The sequence below is a fragment of the Amblyraja radiata genome, unplaced genomic scaffold (genome assembly GCF_010909765.2).
Source record: "Amblyraja radiata isolate CabotCenter1 unplaced genomic scaffold, sAmbRad1.1.pri scaffold_526_ctg1, whole genome shotgun sequence".
NCBI classification, from domain to species: domain Eukaryota; kingdom Metazoa; phylum Chordata; class Chondrichthyes; order Rajiformes; family Rajidae; genus Amblyraja; species Amblyraja radiata.
In genome coordinates, this window is record NW_022630592.1 from 85,906 (window position 1) to 105,585 (window position 19,680).

The window sequence follows — 19,680 nt, forward strand, 5'->3', positions numbered from 1 at the left end:
CCCCTGCACTCCCCCTCACCTCCCCTCTCCCCCTCCCGCTCCCCCCCTCTACCTCCCGCTCCCCCCCTCTACCTCCCGCTCCCCCCCTCTACCTCCCGCTCCCCGATCCCCTCCTGCTCCCCCTGTCGTCCCCCCCCCCTCCACCTCTCCTCTACCCCTCCCACTCCCCCGCCCACTCCCCTCTCCCCCGCCCACCCCCTCACTTCCCCTCTCCCCCTCCCCTGCCCACTCCCCCTCACCTCACTACCCGCTTCACCTCTCACCTCCCCCCCCCCCCCCCGCTTCCCCTCCCCTCCCCCGCCCACTCAGCGAGCAAAGTTAGTTGAGCAGGAAGCAACCCCTTGCACTCACTGCAAAAGGCAAAATCAAACCAGCTGGAGAGTTTGAGGTTGATTATTATCACATGGGCCGAGCGAGGTACAATGACCAGCTTTGTTCTGCATGTTATCTGATCCTATACGTAAATACAACCAAGTCTTGGTGTAGTTTAGAGATACAGCACGGAAACAGGCCCTTCATCCCACCGGGTCCACCCGCGCACACTAACACTATCCTACACCCACTATACCAAGCCAATTGACCTGTACAAGCCTTTGGAATGTGGGAGGAAACAGAAGATCTCGGGGAAAACCCACGCAGGTCACGGGAAACAGTGTGGAAACAGGCCCTTCGGCCCACCGGGTCCGTGCCGACCAGCAATCACCCCGTACACCAGTTCTATCTTGCACACCAGGGACAATTTACAGAGGCAATTACCCCGGCAAGCCCGCACGTCTTCAGAGTGCGGGAGGAAACCGGAGCGCCCGGAGAAAACCCACGCGGACACAGGGAGAACGTGCAAACTCCTTACCGACAGCGCCCGAGGCCAGGATCGAACCTGGGTCTCTGGCGCTGTAAGGCAGCACGGTCTACTGGCTGTGTGTCGCCTCTTGCACCCTTGTGTTAAAAGCTTCTACGAAGGGCTGTACTTGTTCAAGAAGGAACCGCAGATGCTGGAAAATCGAAGGTAGACAAAAATGCTGGAGAAGCTCAGCGGGTGCGGCAGCATCTGTGGAGCGAAGGAAATAGGCAACGTTTCGGGCCGAAACCCGGAAGGGTTTCGGGCCGAAACGTTGCCTATTTCCTTCAGGGTTTCGGGCCGGAAACGTTGCCTATTTCCTTCGCTCCATAGATGCTGCCTCACCCGCTGAGTTTCTCCAGCACTTTTGTCTACCAAATCTGAGGAAGGACATTATTGCCATAGAGGGAGTGCAGAGAAGGTTCACCAGATTGATTCCAGGACTGTCTTATGAAGAAAGACTGGATAGACTTGGTTTATACTCTCTAGAATTTAGGAGATTGAGAGGGGATCTTATAGAAACTTACAAAATTATTAAGGGGTTGGACAGGCTAGATGCAGGAAGATTGCTCCCGATGTTGGGGAAGTCCAGGACAAGGGGTCACAGCTTAAGGATAAGGGGGAAATCCTTTAAAACCGAGATGAGAAGAACTTTTTTCACACAGAGAGTGGTGAATCTCTGGAACTCTCTGCCACAGAGGGTAGTCAAGGCCAGTTCATTGGCTATATTTAAGAGGGAGTTAGATGTGGCCCTTGAGGCTAAGGGGATCAGAGGGTATGGAGAGAAGGCAGGTACGGGATACTGAGTTGGATGATCAGCCATGATCATATTGAATGGCGGTGCAGGCTCGAAGGGCCGAATGGCCTACTCCTGCACCTAATTTCTATGTTTCTATGTTTCTACCTGTGCTGTACTTTCCCCTAGATCTGCTCTGTGACTCCGCATCTAACAACTGCCCCGAGCAAAGACATTTCTACAGCTGAGAATCAACTCTATAAACTAAAGTAACTTTCCCCTCATCTGTGTGACGAGCTGTTTGTGAAACGCAGGGAGTTCCTGTTTGACACAGCTGTGGATTTTGCTTCCTGTGCACTGTTTAAAGGCCGTGGATTTGTTTAGTCCGGGTATGCGTGTGGGCGCCAGGCTGGACTTGGTGTGTGACGTGCTGCGGTGGTTTACACTGTGGCAGGCCACATACTGCTGAAGACAGTGCCCGGCATCTTGCCCTCAGCAGTTGTAGCAGTCATCCTCCTGCAGTTGGACAGGGCCCTGGTGAGACCACACCTGTAACCATATAATAACCATATAACAATGACAGCACGGAAACAGGCCATCTCGACCCTTCTAGTCCGTGCCGAACACTGTACTCTCACCTAGTCCCATCTACCTGCACTCAGACCATAACCCTCCATTCCTTTCCCGTCCATATACCTATCCAATTTATTTTTAAATGATAAAATCGAACCTGCCTCCACCACTTCCACTGGAAGCTCATTCCACACAGCTACCACTCTCTGAGTAAAGAAGTCCCCCCTAAACTTCTGTCCCTGAATTCTCAAGTCATGTCCTCTTGTTTGAAACTTCCCTACTCTCAGTGGGAAAAGCTTATCCACTCTGTCAACTCTGTCTATCCCTCTCATCATTTTAAAGACCTCTATCAGGTCCCCCCTTAACCTTCTGCGCTCCAAAGAATAAAGACCTAACTTGTTCAACCTTTCTCTGTAACTTAGGTGCTGAAACCCAGGCAACATTCTAGTAAATCTCCTCTGTATTCTCTCTATTTTGTTGACATCTTTCCTATAATTAGGCGACCAGAATTGTACACCATACTCCAGAATTGGCCTCACCAATGCCTTGTACAATTTTAACATTACATCCCAACTTCTATACTCAATGCTCTGATTTATAAAGGCCAGCACACCAAAAGCTTTCTTTACCACCCTATCTACATGAGATTCCACCTTCAGGGAACTATGCACAGTTATTCCTAGATCCCTCTGTTCAACTGCATTCCTCAATTCCCTACCATTTACCATGTACGTCTGGAATATTGTGTGCAGTTTTGGCCTGTTGGCCTTCATAACAAGAGGAGTTGAGTACAGGAGCAAAGAGGTCCTTCTGCAGTTGTACAGGGCCCTGGTGAGACCACACCTGGAGTATTGTGTGCAGTTTTGGTCCCCTAATTTGAGGAAGGACATTCTTGCTATTGAGGGAGCCCAGCGTAGGTTCACCAGGTTAATTCCCAGGATGGCGGGACTGTCATATGCTGAGAGAATGGAGCACCTGGAGTTTAGAAGGATGAGAGGGTATCTCATTGAAACATATAAGATTGTTAAGTGTTTGGACACGCTAGAGGCAGGAAACATGTTCCCGATGTTGGGGGAGTCCAGAACCAGGGGCCACACACACAGGTTAAGAATAAGGGGTCGGCCATTTAGAACGGAGACGAGGAAACACTTTTTCTGACAGAGAGTGGTGAGTCTGTGGAATTCTCTGCCTCTGAGGGCGGTGGAGGCAGGTTCTCTGGATACTTTCAAGAGAGAGCTAGATAGGGCTCTTAAAGATAGTGGAGTCAGGGGGATATGGGGAGAAGGCAGGAACGGGATACTGATTGGGGATGATCAGCCGTGATCGAAGGGCCGAATGGCCTCTACTCCTGCACCTATTGTCTATTGTCTATTGTCACATGGAACACAGAACATTGTTGGTAGCACAGGAAGAGGCCCTTCAGCCCACAACATCCACGCTGGACTTGAGTTCAAATCTCCGCTGCCTGCACATGATCCGTATCCCTCCCTTCCCTGCCCGTCAAATGTCCAGTCTAAATGCCACCATCATACCTCCCTCCCACCATCACCCCTACCCCTGCAGCTTTTCCCACACAGAGGGTGGTGGGTGTATGGAACGAGCTGCCAGAGGAGGTAGTTGAGGCGGGCACTCTAACAAGATTTAACAGACATTTGGACAGGTACATGGATAGGAAAAGTTTAGATGTATTGTCTGCTTTGTGTTCTGACTGTGTTGACTACTGGACATCTGAATTTCCCTGAGGGGATTAATAAAGTATTTATCCCTCTATCTATCTAGAGGGTTAGATGAGGCATTTTAGACAGCATGTTTCCTTTTCCGCTTGGGCAGTTTACACCCCAGCGGTATGAACATTGACTTCTCTAATTTCAGATAGCCCTTGCTTTCTCCCTCCTCCCCCTTCCCAGTTCCTCTACTACTGCCTCCGCCCACTCTCTATCTCCGCCCCCCCCCTGACATCAGTCTGAAGAAGGGTCTCGACCCAAGACATCACCCGTTCCTTCTCTCCATAGACGCTGCCTCACCCGCTGAGTTTCTCCAGCATTTTTGTGTCTCCCTTCCATTTTATGCAGCATTTGCTGTTCTTTCTCGCCTGTTTCCTTGTTCTGTGACGTATATGGCACAGCCCTTGAGGAAGATGGGTGCGCAGGGCCTGGGATAGTTAGTTTAGTTGAGAGATACAGTGCGGGAACAGGCCCACCGATCCCGCACCGACCAGCGATCCCCGCACATTAATTCTATCCTACAATTTTTTACACTCAAACCCAGTCTATTAAAACCGTCAAACCCGCCCGTCTTTGGAGTGCGGGAGGAAACCGAGGATCTCGGAGAAAACCCACGCGGGTCACAGGGAGAACGTGCAAACTCCGTACAGACAGCACCCGTGGTCATGTTGGAACCCGGGTCTCTGGCCCCGTGAGGCGGCAACTCTACCGCTGGGCCATTGTTGACGAGAGGGAAACATAGAAACATAGACAATAGGTGCAGGAGTAACCATATAACCATATAACAATTACAGCACGGAAACAGGCCATCTCGACCCTTCTAGTCCGTGCCGAACACGTATTCTCCCCCTAGTCCCATATACCTGCGCTCAGACCATAACCCTCCATTCCTTTCCCATCCATATAACTATCCAATTTATTTTTAAATGATAAAAACGAACCTGCCTCCACCACCTTCACTGGAAGCTCATTCCACACAGCTACCACTCTCTGAGTAAAGAAGTTCCCCCTCATGTTACCCCTAAACTTCAGTCCCTTCATTCTCAAGTCATGTCCCCTTGTTTGAATCTTCCCTACTCTCAGTGGGAAAAGCTCTGTCTATCCCTCTCATCATTTTAAAAACCTCTATCAAGTCCCCCCTTAACCTTCTGCGCTCCAAAGAATAAAGCCCTAACTTGTTCAACCTTTCTCTGTAACTTAGTTGCTGAAACCCAGACAACATTCTAGTAAATCTTAGATACATTCGGCCCTTCGAGCCTCCACCATTCGCCATTCAATATGATCATGGCTGATCATCCAACTCAGTATCCTGTACCTGCCTTCTCTCCATACCCCCTGATCCCTTTAGCCACAAGGGCCACATCTAACTCCCTCTTAAATATAGCCTGGCCTCAACTACCTTCTGTGGCAGAGAGTTCCACAGATTCACCACTCTCTGTGTGTGAAAGAGGTGGACAGATCAACCAAATCTCTCTCTGCCTCCTCTAGGGTGGTGGGTGTATGGAACGAGCTGCCAGAGGAGGTAGTTGAGGCTGGGACTAAGTAAGTAAGTGCGTTTATTGGCCAAGTATTCACATACAAGGAATTTGCCTTGGTGCTCCGCCCACAAGTAACAACATGACATACAGAGACAGTTACGAATGATTCAGAAAACACTAAACACTAATAATGATAAAACACCATTGATCAAGCATGTGAACCAACAGAATACCCGCCTATATAGCCGACTATATACCCAAAATATCAGACTATAACAATAGTCTACAATAGTCAGACTATTATCTAAATGGTGGCCGACTAGGAAAAGGGGAGATGCAGCGAGACCTGGGTGTCATGGTACTCCAGTCATTGAAAGTAGGCATGCAGGTGCAGCAGGCAGTGAAGAAAGCGAATGGTATGTTAGCTTTCATAGCAAAAGGATTTGAGTATAGGAGCAGGGAGGTTCTACTGCAGTTGTACAGGGTCTTGGTGAGACCACACCTGGAGTATTGCGTACAGTTTTGGTCTCCAAATCTGAGGAAGGACATTATTGCCATAGAGGGAGTGCAGAGAAGGTTCACCAGACTGATTCCTGGGATGTCAGGACTGTCTTATGAAGAAAGACTGGATAGACTTGGTTTATACTCTCTAGAATTTAGGAGATTGAGAGGGGATCTTATAGAAACTTACAAAATTCTTAAGGGGTTGGACAGGCTAGATGCAGGAAGATTACTCCTGATGTTGGGGAAGTCCAGGACAAGGGGTCACAGCTTAAGGATAAGGGGGAAATCCTTTAAAACCGAGATGAGAAGAACTTTTTTCACACAGAGAGTGGTGAATCTCTGGAACTCTCTGCCACAGAGGGTAGTCGAGGCCAGTTCATTGGCTATATTTAAGAGGGAGTTAGATGTGGCCCTTGTGGCTAAGGGGATCAGAGGGTATGGAGAGAAGGCAGGTACGGGATACTGAGTTGGATGATCAGCCATGATCATATTGAATGGCGAATGGTGCAGGCTCGAAGGGCCGAATGGCCTCTACTCCTGCACCTAATTTCTATGTTTCTATGTTTCTAATATCTAAAAGATGCTTGGACAGGGACAAGGATAGGACAGGTTTGGAGGGATATGGGCCGAGCTTGGACGGGGCATTTTGGTGGGCATGGTGAGTTGGGCTGAAGGGCCTGTTTCCATGTGGGGCCTGTGTGAGTGTGGAGCAGACCTGATCCTGCATGTGCTGAGTCAGGAGTTGGAATCCCATTGTGGTGCCTGCCTGCCCTGCGTGCCACTCTCATATTTCCCCCATCTGCCGTTTTATTTTCATTCCCAGACTCTCTGAAGTAGCGTAGCGTAGCAAACCATTCAGTTAAACCCACGCTCCCTCAATAAGGAAATACAGATGGCTCTGCCTCACGGCGAATGCAGCCCCAGAGACCCTGGTTCCATCCCGGCTACGGGTGCTGCCTGTACGGAGTTTGCACGTTCTCCCCGCCACCTGAGTGAGAGCTTCGGATTCCTCCCACACTCCAAAGACGTGCAGGTTTGTAGGTTAATTGGCTTGGTAAATGTAAAAATTGTCCCCAATGTGTGTAGGATAGTGTTAGTGTGCGGGGATCGCTGGTCGGCACGGACCCGGTGGGCCGAAGGGCCTGTTTCTGTGCTGTATCTCTAAACTAAACTAGTGTGCGGGGATCGCTGGTCGGCACGGACCCGCTGGGCCGAAGGGCCTGTTTCCGTGCTGTATCTATAAACTAAACTAGTGTGCGGGGATCGCTGGTCGGCACGGACCCGCTGGGCCGAAGGGCCTGTTTCTGTGCTATATCTCTAAACTAAACTAGTGTGCGGGGATCGCTGGTCGGCACGGACCCGCTGGGCCGAAGGGCCTGTTTCCGTGCCGTATGATGACTGGCCTAGCTTAGACTTGCAAGCTCCACACAGGCAGCAGCAGAGACGAGGGATGAAGCTGGAGCCGTGAGGCAGCGGCTCTGCCAGGCCCGCCCGAGGCTCGCTGTCCCTCCCTGCCCCTTCTGGGGTACGGTGGTTTCAGGTGAAGCCTTGTGTCCACGTGGGGTGGGTGGGGGGGGTGAACAATGTAATGAATGTGAGATGCGTGTGAGTGGTTTGTCTGGTGTTTAAACGGCGTGCCTCTCCGGCTGCTTGTCTTGTTTCATCGAGCTTTTGTGGGGTGTTTAAAGGTGTTGTATGTAACCCAGCCCTTCGTACAAACCAGCCTCTCCTACCTTGGTAGACAAAATGCTGGAGAAACTCAGCGGGTGAGGCAGCATCTATGGAGTGAAGGAATAGGCAACGTTTCGGGCCAAAGTATAACAAGGATTTCAGTATAGGAGTAGAGAGGTTCTTCTGCAATTGTACAGGGCTCTGGTAAGACCACATCTGGAGTATTGTGTACAGTTTGGCTCTGGTGAGATTGTGGGGTATTGCGTACAGTTTTGGTCTCCTAATTTGAGGAAGGACATCCTTGCGATTGAGGCAGTGCAGCGTAGGTTCACCAGATTGATCCCTGGGATGGCGAACCGAGCGGAGGTGTTGGGGCGAAACGATCGCCGAGCCTGCACTTGGTCTCACCTTCCATGGACTCTGTGGAAAGGGGTGTCACAGGTTTAAGGTGGGGGGGGGGGAGATTTAGTAAGAATCTGTTTTTCACAAAGGGTTGTCGGTCTATGGAACGAGCTACCGGAGGAGGTAGTTGAGGCTGGTAGCGTTGCAATGTTTAAGAAACATTTGGACAGGTATATGGATAGGAAATGTTTAGAGGGATATGGACCAAACGCAGGCAGGTGAAACTAGCGTAGAAGGGGCATGTTGGGCGGTGTGGGCAAGTTGGGCTGAAGGAAGGGCCTGTTTCCACACTGTATCACTCTGTGACTTGTGTAGATGGGGCATGTTGGGCTGTGTGGGCAAGTTGGGCTGAAGGAAGGGCCTGTTTCCACTCTGTGACTAGTGTAGATGGGGCATGTTGGGCGGTGTGGGCATGTTGGGCTGAAGGGCCTGTTTCCACACTGTATCACTCTGTGACTAGTGTAGATAGAAATTAGGTGCAGGAGTAGAGGCCATTCGGCCCTTCGAGCCTGCACCGCCATTCAATATGATCATGGCTGATCATCCAACTCAGTATCCCGTACCTGCCTTCTCTCCATACCCTCTGATCCCCTTAGCCACAAGGGCCACATCTAACTCCCTCTTAAATATAGCCAATGAACTGGCCTCGACTACCCTCTGTGGCAGAGAGTTCCAGAGATTCACCACTCTCTGTGTGAAAAAAGTTCTTCTCATCTCGGTTTTAAAGGATTTCCCCCTTATCCTTAAGCTGTGACCCCTTGTCCTGGACTTCCCCAACATCGGGAGCAATCTTCCTGCATCTAGCCTGTCCAACTGCTTAAGAATTTTATAAGTTTCTATAAGATCCCCTCTCAATCTCCTAAATTCTAGAGAGTATAAACCAAGTCTATCCAGTCTTTCTTCATAAGACAGTCCTGACATCCCAGGAATCAGTCTGGTGAACCTTCTCTGCACTCCCTCTAGGGCAATAATGTCCTTCCTCAGATTTAGAGACCAAAACTGTACGCAATACTCCAGGTGTGGTCTCACCAAGACCCTGTACAACTGCAGTAGAACCTCCCTGCCCCTGGACTCAAATCCTTTTGCTATGAAAGCTAACATACCATTCGCTTTCTTCACTGCCTGCTGCACCTGCATGCCTACTTTCAATGACTGGTGTACCATGACACCCAGGTCTCGCTGCATCTCCCCTTTTCCTAGTCGGCCACCATTTAGATAATAGTCTGCTTTCCTGTTTTTGCCACCAAAATGGATAACCTCACATTTATCCACATTTATCCACATTATACTGCATCTGCCAAACATTTGTCCACTCACCCAGCCTGTCCAAGTCACCTTGCAGTCTCCTAGCATCCTCCTCACAGCTAACACTGCCTCCCAGCTTAGTGTCATCCGCAAACTTGGAGATATTGCCTTCAATTCCCTCATCCAGATCATTAATATATATTGTAAATAGCTGGGGTCCCAGCACTGAGCCTTGCGGTACCCCACTAGTCACTGCCTGCCATTGTGAAAAGGACCCGTTTACTCCTACTCTTTGCTTCCTGTTTGCCAGCCAGTTCTCTATCCACATCAATACTGAACCCCCAATGCCGTGTGCTTTAAGTTTGTATACTAATCTCTTATGTGGGACCTTGTCGAAAGCCTTCTGGAAGTCCAGATACACCACATCCACTGGTTCTCCCCTATCCACGCTACTAGATACATCCTCGAAAAATTCTATAAGATTCGTCAGACATGATTTACCTTTTGTAAATCCATGCTGACTTTGTCCAATGATTTCACCACTTTCCAAATGTGCTGCTATCCCATCTTTAATAACTGACTCTAGTAGTTTCCCCACTACCGATGTTAGACTAACTGGTCTGTAATTCCCCGTTTTCTCTCTCCCTCTCTTCTTAAAAAGTGGGGTTACGTTTGCTACCCGCCAATCCTCAGGAACTACTCCAGAATCTAAAGAGTTTGAAAGATTATTACTAATGCATCCACTATTTCTGGAGCTACTTCCTTAAGTACTCTGGGATGCAGCCTATCTGGCCCTGGGGATTTATCGGCCTTTAATCCATTTAATTTACCCAACACCACTTCCCTGCTAACCTGGATTTCACTCAATTCCTCCTTGACCCGCGGTCCCTGCTATTCCGCAGATTATTATGTCTTCCTTAGTGAAGACGGAACCAAAGTAGTTATTCAATTGGTCCGCCATATCCTTGTTCCCCATGATCAACTCACCTGTTTCTGACTGCAAGGGACCTACATTTGTTTTAACTAATCTCTTTCTTTTCACATATCTATAAAAACTTTTGCAGTCAGTTTTTATGTTCCCTGCCAGTTTTATTTCATAATCTATTTTTCCTTTCCTAATTAAGCCCTTTGTCCTCCTCTGCTGGTCTCTGAATTTCTCCCAGTCCTCCGGTATGCTGCTTTTTCTGGCTAATTTGTACGCATCATCCTTCGCTTTGATACTATCCCTGATTTCCCTTGTTATCCACGGATGCACTACCTTCCCTGATTTATTCTTTTGCCAAACTGGGATGAACAATTTTTGTAGTTCATCCATGCAGTCTTTAAATGTCTTCCATTGCATATCCACCGTCAACCCTTTTAGAATTAATTGCCAGTCAATCTTGGCCAACTCACGTCTCATACCCTCAAAGTTACCTTTCTTTAAGTTCAGAACCATTGTTTCTGAATTAACAATGTCACTCTCCATCCTAATGAAGAACTCAACCATATTATGGTCACTCTTGCCCAAGGGGGCACGTACAACAAGACTGCTAACTAACCCTTCCTCATTACTCAATACCAGTCTAAAATAGCCTGCTCTCTCGTTGGTTCCTCTACATGTTGATTTAGATAACTATCCCGCATACATTCCAAGAAATCCTCTTCCTCAGCACCCCTGCCAATTTGATTCACCCAATCTATATGTAGATTGAAGTCACCCATTATAACGGTTTTGCCTTTATCGCACGCATTTCTAATTTCCTGTTTGATACCATCTCCAACTTCACTACTACTGTTAGGTGGCCTGTACACAACACCCACCAGCGTTTTCTGCCCCTTAGTGTTTCGCAGCTCTACCCATACCGATTCCACATCCTCCAAACTAATGTCCTTCCTTTCCATTGCGTTAATCTCCTCTCTAATCAGCAACGCTACCCCACCTCCTTTTCCTTTCTCTCTATCCCTCCTGAATATTAAATATCCCTGGATGTTCAGCTCCCAGCCTTGGTCACCCTGGAGCCATGTCTCCGTGATCCCAACTATATCATAGTCATTAATAGCTATCTGCACGTTCAACTCATCCACCTTATTACGAATGCTCCTTGCATAGATGGGGCATGTTGGGCAGTGTGGGCAAGTTGGGCTGAAGGGCCTGTTTCCACACTGTATCACTCTGTGACTAGTGTAGATGGGGCAAGTTGGGCTAGTGTGGGCAAGTTGGGCTGAAGGGTCTGTTTCCACACTGTATCACTCTGTTACTAGTGTAGATGGGGCATGTTGGGCGGTGTGGGCAAGTTGGGCTGAAGGGCCTGTTTCCACACTATCACTCTGTGACTAGTGTAGTTGGGGCATGTTGGGCGGTGTGGGCAAGTTGGGCTGAAGGAAGGGCCTGTTTCCACACTATCACTCTGTGACTAGTGTAGTTGGGGCATGTTGGGCGGTGTGGGCAAGTTGGGCTGAAGGAAGGGCCTGTTTCCACACTGTATCACTCTGTGACTAGTGTAGTTGGGGCATGTTGGGCGGTGTGGGCAAGTTGGGCTGAAGGAAGGGCCTGTTTCCACACTGTATCACTCTGTGACTAGTGTAGATGGGGCATGTTGGGCTAGTGTGGGCAAGTTGGGCTGAAGGGCCTGTTTCCACAATGTATCACTCTGTGACTAGTGTAGATGGGGCATGTTGGGCGGTGTGGGCAAGTTGGGCTGAAGGGCCTGTTTCCACAATGTATCACTGTGACTAGTGTAGATGGGGCATGTTGGGCGGTGTGGGCAAGTTGGGCTGAAGGAAGGGCCTGTTTCTACACTGTATCACTCTGTGACTAGTGTAGATGGGGCAAGTTGGGCGGTGTGGGCAAGTTGGGCTGAAGGAAGGGCCTGTTTCCACACTGTATCACTCTGTGACTAGTGTAGATGGGGCATGTTGGGCTAGTGTGGGCAAGTTGGGCTGAAGGGCCTGTTTCCACACTGTATCACTCTGTGACTAGTGTAGATGGGGCATGTTGGGCGGTGTGGGCAAGTTGGGCTGAAGGAAGGGCCTGTTTCCACAATGTATCACTCTGTGACTAGTGTAGATGAGGCATGTTGGGCGGTGTGGGCAAGTTGGGCTGAAGGAAGGGCCTGTTTCTACACTGTATCACTGTGACTAGTGTAGATGGGGCATGTTGGGCTAGTGTGGGCAAGTTGGGCTGAAGGGCCTGTTTCCACACTGTATCACTGTGACTAGTGTAGATGGGGCATGTTGGCTAGTGTGGGCAAGTTGGGCTGAAGGAAGGGCCTGTTTCCACACTGTATCACTGTGACTAGTGTAGATGGGGCATGTTGGGCTAGTGTGGGCAAGTTGGGCTGAAGGGCCTGTTTCCACACTGTATCACTCTGTGACTAGTGTAGATGGGGCATGTTGGGCAAGTTGGGCTGAAGGGAGGGCCTGTTTCCGTGCTGTGTGACACTGTACAGCTATACTCTGCACTGATGTATTTTTCTCTGTTTACCACCTGTTGTACTTGTGCATGGGTCGATTGTACGCCTGTACGGTACAATTTGACTGGATGGGGCACAGGGAAAGCGTGTTGCTGTATCTTGGTATACGTGACAATAATGAAGCATTACCAACCCCGCTCGCTTGCTCGATCTGACTGAAGCTTGCTTCGTGCGGCACTGAGCTGCTGCTGCTGCTGCTGCTGCCTCTCCTGCTTCATGCCTCGTGTATCGGGAGCAGATGCTTCCCTAAGAGGGGCACAGCATGTGTCCACGCCGCCTGCCAGCTCCGACAGATGGCATTGTGGTGAGGCTGAGCCATTACTCGCATCACAAGCCACCGAGGAGAAGCCAGATTGTCCACCAGTCACGCCATTCCTTTCTTTACTTTAGACTTTAGGCCCACCGAATAGTACAATCAGTACCCAGTATCTTTAACAGCCCTATCTAGCTCTCTCTTGAAAGTATCCAGAGAACCTGCCTCCACCGCCCTCTGAGGCAGAGAATTCCACAGACTCACAACTCTCTGGGTGAAAAAGTGTTTCCTCGTCTCCGTTCTAAATGGCTGACCCCTTATTCTTAAACTGTGTGTGTGTGGCAGGTACACAAAATTGCTGGGGAAACTCCAGAGGGTGCAGCAGCATCTATGGAGCGAAGGAAATAGGCGACGTTTCGGGCCGAAACCCTTCTTCAGACTGTGTGTGTGGCCCCTGTTTCTGGACTCCCCCAACACGGGGAACATGTTTCCTGCCTCCAGCGTGTCCAAACCCTTAATAATCTGATATGTTTCAATGAGATATCCTCTCATCCTTCTAAACTCCACAGAGTGTACAAGCCCAGCCGCTCCATTCTCTCAGCATATGACACAGTCCCGCCATCCCGGGAATTAACCTGGTGAACCTACGCTGGGCTCCCTCAATAGCAAGAGTGTCCTTCCCGATGGGAGAGGGGAGAAGTGGCACCCATTCTCTCTCATACAAAAAGTGGTAAAGGTTTGTTATTGTCATGATACACAAGTGAAAAGCTTTTTTTTGCATTCTGTCCAGATAATATGGTGCTATACATCAGATATAAAGATACCAGGTATCTTTCCTTTTGCTATATCTACTGTACTTGAGTTTGACTTGGTTGCCGAGATCCTGTCAATCGTGGCAAATCGATGGATAAACGTCGGGGGGAGGGGGTGGAAATGGGGATGAGCGATGAGCGATGAGGGCCCCATGACTTGATTGCTGATCGCATGTCTGTGCTCTGATACCCAGGGTTTATCCCCCTCATCTTCCAGCCTTCATCAACACCCCCTCTCACTCTCTCTTCTTCCTTTGTTTCCCCAGGACTGGCAGCCTCCTTTCGCAGTCGAGGTCGACAACTTCAAGTTCACGCCCCGAATTCAGCGGTTGAACGAATTGGAGGTAAGTTTTACACACTATGCAGTAGACAATAGGTGCAGGACTAGAGGCCATTCGGCCCTTTGAGCCAGCACCATTCGCCATTCATTGTGATCATGGCTGATCGTCCCCAATCAATAACCCGTGCCTGCCTTCTCCCCATATCCCTTGACTCCACTAGCCCCTAGAGCTCTATCTAACTCTCTCTTAAATCCATCCAGTGACTTGGCCTCCACTGCCCTCTGTGGCAGGGAATTCCACAAACTCACAACTCTCTGCGTGAAAAAGTTTATTCTCACCTCAGTCTTAAATGGCCTCCCCTTTATTCTAAGACTGTGCGTGGCCCCTGGTTCTGGACTCGCCCAACATTGGGAACATGTTTCCTGCATCTAGCTTGTCCAGTCCTTTTGTAATTTTATATGTTTCTACAAGAATCCCCCTCATCCTTCTAAACTCCAGTGAATACAAGCCTAGTCTTTTCAATCTTTCCTCATATGACAGTCCCGCCATCCCAGGGATCAATCTGGTGAACCTACGCTGGGCTCCCTCAATCACAAGGATGTCCTTCCTTAAATTAGGGGACCAAAACTGTACACAATACTCCAGATGTGGTCTCACCAGGGCCCTGTACAATTGCAGAAGGACCTATACTGAAATCTTCTTGCTATGAAGGCCAAATCATCAGCATGTCGTCAGCTCATCCCGCACAGAATACGCTGATGGATTGAACCTGCGGGTGGGGGTGGGGTGAGGTGGTTGGGGGGTGATTTTTATTTCTCTGATGTTTTGACCGATTCTTCGCATTCTTCTTCCCCCAGGCACAGACGCGAGTCAAGCTAAACTTCCTGGACCAGATCGCCAAGTTCTGGGAGCTCCAGGGGTCGACGTTGAAGATCCCCAATGTGGAGCGGAGAATCCTCGACTTGTACAGCCTCAACAAGGTAACGCTGGCAGCAGCCCGACACACAGTGTGTTGCTGCAGTTACGCAGCCCTTCTCAGTGGAGAACATGCCATAGAGTGATATAGTGTGGAAACAGGCCCAACATGCCCCATCTACACTAGTCACAGAGTGATACAGTGTAGAAACAGGCCCTTCGGCCCAACTTGCCCACACCGCCCAACATGCCCCATCTACACTAGTCCCACCTGCCTGCGCTTGGTCCATATCCCTCCAAACCTGACCTATCCACGTACGTGTCTAACTGTTTCTTAAATGTTGGGATAGTCCCAGCCTCTATCCAGGCCTTTCACTATTCTGTATGTTTCAATGAGGTCCCCCCCTCGTTCTTCTAAACTCCAGTGAGTACAGACCCAAACGCTCATCGTACGTTAACCCACTCCTGGACTATGACAATAGACAATAGGTGCAGGAGTAGAGGCCATTCGGCCCTTCCAGCCAGCACCGCCATTCAATGTGATCATGGCTGATCATCCCCAATCAGTACCCCGTTCCTGCCTTCTCCCCTGACTCCGCTATCTTTAAGAGCCCTATCTAGCTCTCTCTTGAAAGCATCCAGAGAACCGACCTCCACCGCCCTCTGAGGCAGAGAATTCCACAGACTCACAACTCTCTGTGAGAAAAAGTGTTTCCTCGTCTCTGTTCTAAATGGCCGACCCCTTATTCTTAAACTGTGTGTGTGTGTGTGGCCCCTGGTTCTGGACTCCCCCAACATCGGGAACATGTTTCCTGCCTCTAGCGTGTCCAAACCCTTAATAATCTTATATGTTTCAATGAGATGCCCTCTCATCCTTCTAAACTCCACAGAGTGTACAAGCCCAGCCGCTCCATTCTCTCAGCATATGACACAGTCCCGCCATCCCGGGAATTAACCTGGTGAACCTACGCTGGGCTCCCTCAATAGCAAGAATGTCCTTCCTCAAATTAGGGGACCAAAACTGCACACAATACTCCAGGTGTGGTCTCACCAGGGCCCTGTACAACTGCAGAAGGACCTCTTTGCTCCTGTACTCGACTCCTCTTGTTATGAAGGCCAACAGGCCAAAACTGCACACAATACTCCAGGTGTGGTCTCACCAGGGCCCTGTACAACTGCAGAAGGACCTCTTTGCTCCTGTACTCAACTCCTCTTGTTATGAAGGCCAACAGGCCAAAACTGTACACAATACTCCAGGTGTGGTCTCACCAGGGCCCTGTACAACTGCAGAAGGGCCTCTTTGCTCCTATATTGGCGTTGGTGGTGGGAGTAGAAGCGTTGATGATGCGTCCACCCTCCTCACCCTGACCCCAACTCTCCTCCCTCGTGCCTTGCAGATTGTCGTTGACGAGGGCGGCTATGAGGGCATCTGCCGTGAACGCCGCTGGTCACGTGTGGCCCAGCGTCTGGGCTACCCACCGGGCAAGGGTATCGGCTCGCTGCTGCGCTCCCACTACGAGCGCGTCATCTATCCTTTCTACACCTTCCAGTCTGGAGCCAGCCTAGCGGTGAGTGTCCGGGGGGGGGGGGGGAGTTGATTACCACGGCTCAGCCAGACTGGCCGGTGGTGGAACATCGGACAGTGCAGCACGCAGGATCTGGCCCTTCGGCCCACCATGAATATGTTTATTAGTCAAGTATATACACATACAAGGAATTTGCCTTGGTGCTCCGCCCGCAAGTAACAACACAACGCACAGTAAACAATTAAGAATGACACATAAACATTAAGAGTAAAACATTACAGTTTAGACAATAGACAATAGGTGCCCGAGTAGAGGCCATTCGGCCCTTCCAGCCAGCACCGCCATTCAATGTGATCATGGCTGATCATCCCCAATCAGTACCCCGTTCCTGCCTTCTCCCCTGACTCCGCTATCTTTAAGAGCCCTATCTAGCTCTCTCTTGAAAGCATCCAGAGAACCGGCCTCCACCGCCCCCTGAGGCAGAGAATTCCACAGACTCACAACTCTCTGTGAGAAAAAGTGTTTCCTCGTCTCCGTTCTAAATGGCCGACCCCTTATTCTTAAACTGTGTGTGTGTGTGGCCCCTGGTTCTGGACTCCCCCAACATCGGGAACATGTTTCCTGCCTCTAGCGTGTCCAAACCCTTAACAATCTTATATGTTTCAATAAGATTCCCCCTCATCCTTCTAAACTCCAGAGTGTACAAGCCCAGGCGCTCCATTCAAGTATAGTCAAGTATATACACATACAAGGAATTTGCCTTGGTGCTCCGCCTGCAGTAAACAATTAAGAATGACACATAAACAATAAACATTAAGAATAAAACATTACAGTTTAAACGTGTGAATGAAACAAAATACCACAGTAAAAGGAGGTTATTGAGTGGAGCGTAGACAGAAATGCTGGAGAAACTCAGCGGGTGAGGAGCGAAGGAAATAGGCAATATTTCGGCCTGAAACCCTTCGTGGAAGGAAGCTGTGTTTTATGTGGCAGCTTTGACCGTCCGGAGTCGCCTTCCAGAGGGAAGTGATTCAAAGAGTTTGTGGCCAGGGTGAGAGGGGTCAGAGATGATCTTACCCGCTCGCTTCCTGGCCCTTGCAGTGTACAGTTCATCAATGGAGGGAAGGTTGAGGCCAATAACCTTCTCTGCTGATCGGACGATTCGCTGCAGCCTCCAGGAGTCGTGCTTGGTGGCTGAGCCAAACCAGACCATGATGGAGGTGAGGATAGACTCTACGATGGCCGTGTAGAATTGGACCATCATTGCCTGTGGTAGATTGTGCTTCCTCAGCTGCCGCTGTGAGGTTAAGTAGGCTGGAACTCTACTCTTTGGAGTTTAGAAGAATGAGAGGCGATCTCATTGAAACATATAAGATCGTGAGGGGCCTTGATCAGGTGGATGCACCGAGGATGTTCCCAATGATCGGGGAAACTAGAACTAGGGGACATAGTTGCAGAATAAGGGGGGGCTCTTTTAAAACTGAGATGAGGAAGAACTTCTTCACCCAGAGGGTGGTTAATTTATGGAATTCACTGCCCCAGGGAGCAGTGGAAGCAGAAACTTTAAATATATTTAAGATTAAAATAGATGTTTTTTTAGCTGCCAAGGGGATAAGGGGCTACGGGGAGAGGGCAGGGATATGGACCTAGGTATGGTTAGTATAGTAAGACCTGAGTGATCTCCTGGACAAGTGTCGATCGCCTGGATTGGGGTCGGAGAGGAATTTCCCGGATTTTTTCCCCGAATTGGACCTGGGTTTTTATCCGGTTTTTTGCCTCCCCCAGGAGATCACGAGGTTTTTGGGGTGGAGAGGGGTGATAGCGGTATAAAGGGGAGGGTAGTGTCTTGTGTTCTGTGTCTTGTGTCTACTGTTTGTGGGTAAGTGTGTCTGTTTAGTGTTCAGCCATGAGCGAATGGCGGTGCGGGCTCGACGGACCTGGTGGTCTACTCTCGCACCTACTTTCTATGTTTTATGTTTCTATGACTCTCTCTGCCTGTGTCCCCCCCCCCCCCCCCCCCCCCACATAGTGCCAGCCGGGCCCCCAGTTTGACAGTGAGGAGAAGGATCGGGAGTACAAGCCCCACAGCATCCCACTGCGACAGTCCGTGCAGCCCCCCAAGATGAACAGCTACGGGCGCCGAGCCAAGCGGCTGCAGGCCGAGGTGAGTGAAGGACAAGGGGAGGGGAGGGGGAGGTTGGGGGGGAAGGAGGGGGCGATGAGAAGGGAGCCTAGTTTGGTTTGGTTGAGACATACAGCGCAGAAGCAGGCCCTTCGGCCCGCCGAGTCTGTGCCAACCAGTGATCACAGGCCCTATCCTACCTACCAACCATCTGGGATGACAGATGGCACAATGGGCTAAGTGTTCGGCTGGCAACCGGAAGGTAGCCGGTTCGAATCCCGCTTGGAGTGCATACTGTCGTTGTGTCCTTGGGCAAGACACTTCACCCACCTTTGCCTGTGTGTGAATGTGTGTGAGTGATTGGTGGTGGTCGGAGGGGCCGTAGGCGCGGATTGGCAGCCACGCTTCCGTCAGTCTGCCCCAGGGCAGCTGTGGCTACAGAAGTAGCTTACCACCACCGAGTGTGACTGAGGAGTGAATGAATAATGCGATGTAAAGCGCCTTGAGTATTAGAAAGGCGCTATATATATAAATCCCATCCATTATTATTATTATTATTACCAGGGACAATTTTTCCTGAAGACAGGCACAAAGTGCCGGAGTAACTCAGCGGGACGGGCAGCGTCTCTGGGTGACGTTTCGGGTCGAGACTGAAGAAACGTCACCCGTTCCTTCTCTCCAGGGACGTTGCCCATCCCCCCGCTGAGTTACTCCAGCATTGCTGCACCTGTCATGGGTTTAAACAAGCGCCTGCAGTTCCTTGCTGCCAGTCACAGAGGCTGGTCCCGGTGGTGGGGGCGGGGGGAGGGTGTTTGAACGAGACCCTCGTCCGTCCCCTGACCTTTCCCCCCCCCCCCCCCCCCAGACGGAGCCGACAGAGGCAGACATCGCCAAGAACCCCGAGCTGAAGAAGCTTCAGATCTATGGGGCCGGGCCCAAAATGGTGGGGCTGGGACTGGTGGTGAAAGACCGAACCAGCAGGAAGAAAGGTGGGTAGCTGCCCTCACTCTCCTCCCCTCACTCTCCTCCCCTCACTCTCCCCCCCTCACTCTCCTCCCCTCACTCTCCTCCCCTCACTCTCCTCCCCTCACTCTCCTCCCCTCACTCTCCCCCCCTCACTCTCCTCCCCTCACTCTCCCCCCCTC

General features: G+C 50.3%; 1 protein-coding gene across 1 annotated transcript in view; it reads left to right on the forward strand.

Moving 5' to 3' along the window:
* The window catches only part of LOC116970098 (lysine-specific demethylase 5C-like), a 36,922-nt gene extending 17,369 nt beyond the window's left edge, over positions 1 to 19,553 (forward strand). The window contains exons 2-6 of the mRNA XM_033016826.1: positions 13,958 to 14,035; positions 14,830 to 14,952; positions 16,285 to 16,455; positions 18,443 to 18,577; positions 19,401 to 19,553. Coding sequence (XP_032872717.1) covers positions 13,958 to 14,035; positions 14,830 to 14,952; positions 16,285 to 16,455; positions 18,443 to 18,577; positions 19,401 to 19,532 — 639 coding nt within the window. The 3' untranslated portion in view covers positions 19,533 to 19,553. The remainder of the gene's footprint in view (positions 1 to 13,957; positions 14,036 to 14,829; positions 14,953 to 16,284; positions 16,456 to 18,442; positions 18,578 to 19,400) is intronic.
* The last annotated feature ends 127 nt before the right edge of the window (positions 19,554 to 19,680 follow it).